General features: G+C 41.0%; 1 protein-coding gene across 1 annotated transcript in view; it reads left to right on the forward strand.

The window, feature by feature from the left end:
* LOC130219927 (voltage-dependent calcium channel gamma-5 subunit) overlaps positions 1-3,704 on the forward strand; it is a 22,995-nt gene extending 19,291 nt beyond the window's left edge. Inside the window, exons 4-6 of the mRNA XM_056452438.1 lie at positions 506-646; positions 717-862; positions 3,233-3,704. Coding sequence (XP_056308413.1) covers positions 506-646; positions 717-862; positions 3,233-3,490 — 545 coding nt within the window. The 3' untranslated portion in view covers positions 3,491-3,704. The remainder of the gene's footprint in view (positions 1-505; positions 647-716; positions 863-3,232) is intronic.
* The last annotated feature ends 226 nt before the right edge of the window (positions 3,705-3,930 follow it).

The following is a 3,930-nucleotide window of genomic DNA, read 5'->3' on the forward strand; positions in this document are numbered from 1 at the left end:
ATTTGGCAGCTCCATCATGTCCATCAGCTGAATGTGCTGTTATAGCCTAGAAAGCAAATGTTGTCCGGAAAATGTTTGAGAAAATCCCTTCGTTACTTTCTTCCCATATTACTTTCGTCTGCCCTAATCATATTTTATCATTAAATATTCTCAATAATAATAATAACAACAACAAATAGCTAAACTAACATACATGTAGACTTGTCATGGCATCACTGTATTGCTCTCTGGTGATTTGAAGTGTGTCTTTTATTTAAAATTGTATGGATTGTCTGCTAAACGGGCGTCACGGTGGCGCAGTGGGTAGCACAATCACCTCACAGCAAGAAGGTCGCTGGTTCAAGCCTCAGCTGTGTCAGTTGGCATTTCTGTGTGGAGTTTGCATGTTCTCCCTGTGTTCTCGTGCGTTTCCTATAATTTTTGGGACAATATTTGCCACAACTCTAGTTTATAGCTGGTGCGACTGAACTGTGATATTTGTGTGATCATTGTTTGTTTTTTTCAGAGATGATTCGTTCAGCCACACCATTCCCTCTGGTCAGTTTGTTCTTCATGTTCATCGGTTTCGTGCTCAATAACATCGGTCACATTCGTCCTCACCGCACCATCCTGGCGTTTGTGTCGGGGATCTTCTTCATCCTGTCAGGTACTATAAACTTCCTCCTGCTGTCCTTCATCCAGATGTACTCTCAGACTGATGTCGGTGTGTCGCTTAGGTCTGTCACTGGTGGTGGGGCTGGTTCTCTACATCTCCAGCATCAACGACGAGATGTTCAACCGGACCAAGAGCAACGAGGCCTACTTCAGCTATAAATACGGCTGGTCGTTTGCATTTGCTGCCATTTCCTTCCTGCTCACTGAGGTAAAACGCATCCATTTACTGTCATCATTCTGTCATTGTCTCCATTATAATGGACTTCACAATGATCTGAACTCCCTCACACTGTTAATTCAGCCCGAATGGCTTGTAATTTCAGTCTAACTTTATCATAAAATACGATTAAAGGGATGTCAACGGGTTCAGTGCAATTTAAGCTAATTCCTCCATCTTAGGAGGATTAACAGGTATTGTGTTTGAATCTTCTTAATTTGAAAAAAAAAGTGTTATGCATAATGACTGTTCAGTGCTCTTTCTGTGGTTCAGTACTGCTCTACAAAGGCAAATCACTTTTCAAAATCCTCACTTTTTATGATGTTTTAGCTGTGTGTGATTATCATCGCCATGGTCTGCATCCAATAATGTTGCGTGCATGCTCTAAAAAAAACCTTGGTGAAAGTTGAAAGTGAACATGTATTGTGGTTGAAACTATTGTTTCAGGCCCATGCAGGACTTGAACCAGCAACCTTTTTGCCTTGAGGTGACAGTGCAAACCACTGAGCCACCATCCCGCTCTTTTATTCTGTCATGTTTAATGTAAATATTAACTGTAAATGAGGACCTTCATGGCACTACATATGCAGGGGCATGATTTACAAAAGGGCTTGATTTAAAATAATGGTGCTTTAAAAAGTCCTCGAGTCTGCTGTTCATGAAAGTGTGGAAAATCCTGGTAAATGCAGTAAATGGGATTTAAATTGAAAACATTTTCCCTCATTTTGTGTACCCCTCACTTTTTAAACCAAAGTTAGACCCTTGTAACCGACAATGCTTTTTAAAGTTTTGTTTTTTTACACCAGCTTGGATTTTGTAGTGACATCAACTCACTTGTTTCTCTGAAGTGGGACTAAACTGAACTAGCAGACTCTGTCACAAGACAGAACAGATGTCACAAAGCCTATTTTAGGCTGGAGAGAACAGTCCGATTGGTTATTCAGCAACGAATTAGAGCTCAAGATCAAAAACTGAAGCGATGTAACCAAGTTAGCAATTCAAGACAAGAAGGAAAACACAATTATTATACGCTTATTTCACACGGCTGCCATTTTAAAGAACCAAATCGAGGCTGCGGTGGGAAGAAACCCGGAAGTATAGGCCCAGCACTGTAAACACTGCAGTAACATGCCGTAGACTACAAACCTCCAGCTGTTGCCGAGATTTCAAAATGCAGAAATGCTGTAAACATCACTTTAATATCATTCAGCAAGTTTAAGTTAAAAATTAAAAGCAATTTAGCATCAAACAACATCACAATCTCTTTAAGAGTAATACGCTTAAGTGTCCTCCTAGGCTTCAGTTCGTGGCACCAGTTAAACACCGTGGGGGCACTTTCCTGCTTCAGCCTATGTAACCCAATGAGCGATAAAACACTGCAGTCCTCTGTTGCCCTCCCTCATGTTGTCTGTAATAGTGTTGTGCCAGTACTGAAGATTTAAAACATCCATTTCCCACCAACATTCAATCGCCGCTGAGCGCGTTCATAAACACCGCTGATTTACCATAGTATGTACCAGTGCTCATCAGTTTACCGCTCTTTACCCAGTGCAAACACAGATACACGGACACTAGAGCGCAAAGCAGCCGTGAAGATCAGTCGAGGCATCAAGCAGATCACTCAACTGTGTTTGTACTTGGTAAACAGCGGAGGGTGAACTGATGACCTTCTCGGCCAATCACAGTCATTTCTGTTGAGCACGTGAACACAATGGCAAATCAGCGCTCTTTTAAGAAAGCTGTCAACAGTGCCTTAAATGTTCACAGGAAAGGGATGGTTTTTCTTTTAATTCAGTATTGTTACAAGTCTAATATAGTGAAATGATTTGTTCATTAACTTGAGTTTGATAAAAGGCGTCTAAAACGTGTGTCTTTGAAAGAAAATGTTAGCTAACTAGTGCCATTTCCCTTAACTTAGCTGAAAATGAGCTCTGGTATCCCTTTTTATTTTCACTATTCATTTAGAACGGACCGTCGGGTCACTCGGAAGGCGGTGAAATGATAAAATTGTGTCACTTTCTCATCGCCAATAAGATATAAAGCCAGGTACACAATGTTCCTATGTTACTTCCAACGATACTTCCAGGTTTCTTCCCACCGCAGCCTCTATTTTGCTTTTAAAAATGGCGGCCGCGTGAAATCAGTCTATACTAACCAAAATGGAATGCATAAAATACCATTTAGCATGCTCATATTCTTCTTTATAGATAGAATATATTTGAATAAACTGTATACTTTGCTCCCCAAAAAATACATTTCTTAAAGCATTAAGTTATATTAAGTGTTTTATCATGTCACATCTCATTTTCACCCCATTAAGGAGCATTTTCCCAGTACATGTGTGTGTTTTGTTGTGTTCAGAGTGCAGGTGTGATGTCTGTGTACCTGTTCATGAAGCGTTACACAGCGGAGGAGATTTACCAGCCTCACCCAAGCTTCTACCGGCCACGGCTGAGCAACTGCTCTGACTATTCGGGCCAGTTCCTGCATCCTGAGGCCTGGACACGAGGACGCAGCCCATCAGACCTGTCCAGTGACACCTCGCTCCAGATGAACGCCAGTTACCCTGCCCTGCTCAAGTGTCCCGACTACGACCAGGTGTCATCCTCACCCTGCTGAAAAACACACTCACACACATACACATGCCAGCAGACGGACTGACTGAGTGAATGAATAAATGGTGAAGCTCTTGTATTGCAGTGAGAGTGCAGGTCCAGCAGGCGGCGCTGCAGGATTTCAGTCTGTAGAGATTCACACTGCTAACATGTGGAGTTAAAGAGACAGTTCACCCAAAAATGAAAATTCTGTTATCATTTATTCATCATTTACTTGTCACAAACCTGTTGAACACAGAAGAAGATATTTTGAAAAATGTTGGAAACCTGTAACCATTGACTTCCATAGTATGTCAATGGGATCATTGATTCAATTTAAATGATTTAAATTAAGTTTAACTTGACATTTACTCGCCATTTAATGGTTCAAAGAAAGTTTCGATCCATTTGAAGATATTTTGAAGAATGTTGAAAACCTGTAACCATTGACTTCTGTAGTATTTG

This window comes from Danio aesculapii, chromosome 3 (assembly GCF_903798145.1).
Source record: "Danio aesculapii chromosome 3, fDanAes4.1, whole genome shotgun sequence".
Lineage (NCBI taxonomy): Eukaryota > Metazoa > Chordata > Actinopteri > Cypriniformes > Danionidae > Danio > Danio aesculapii.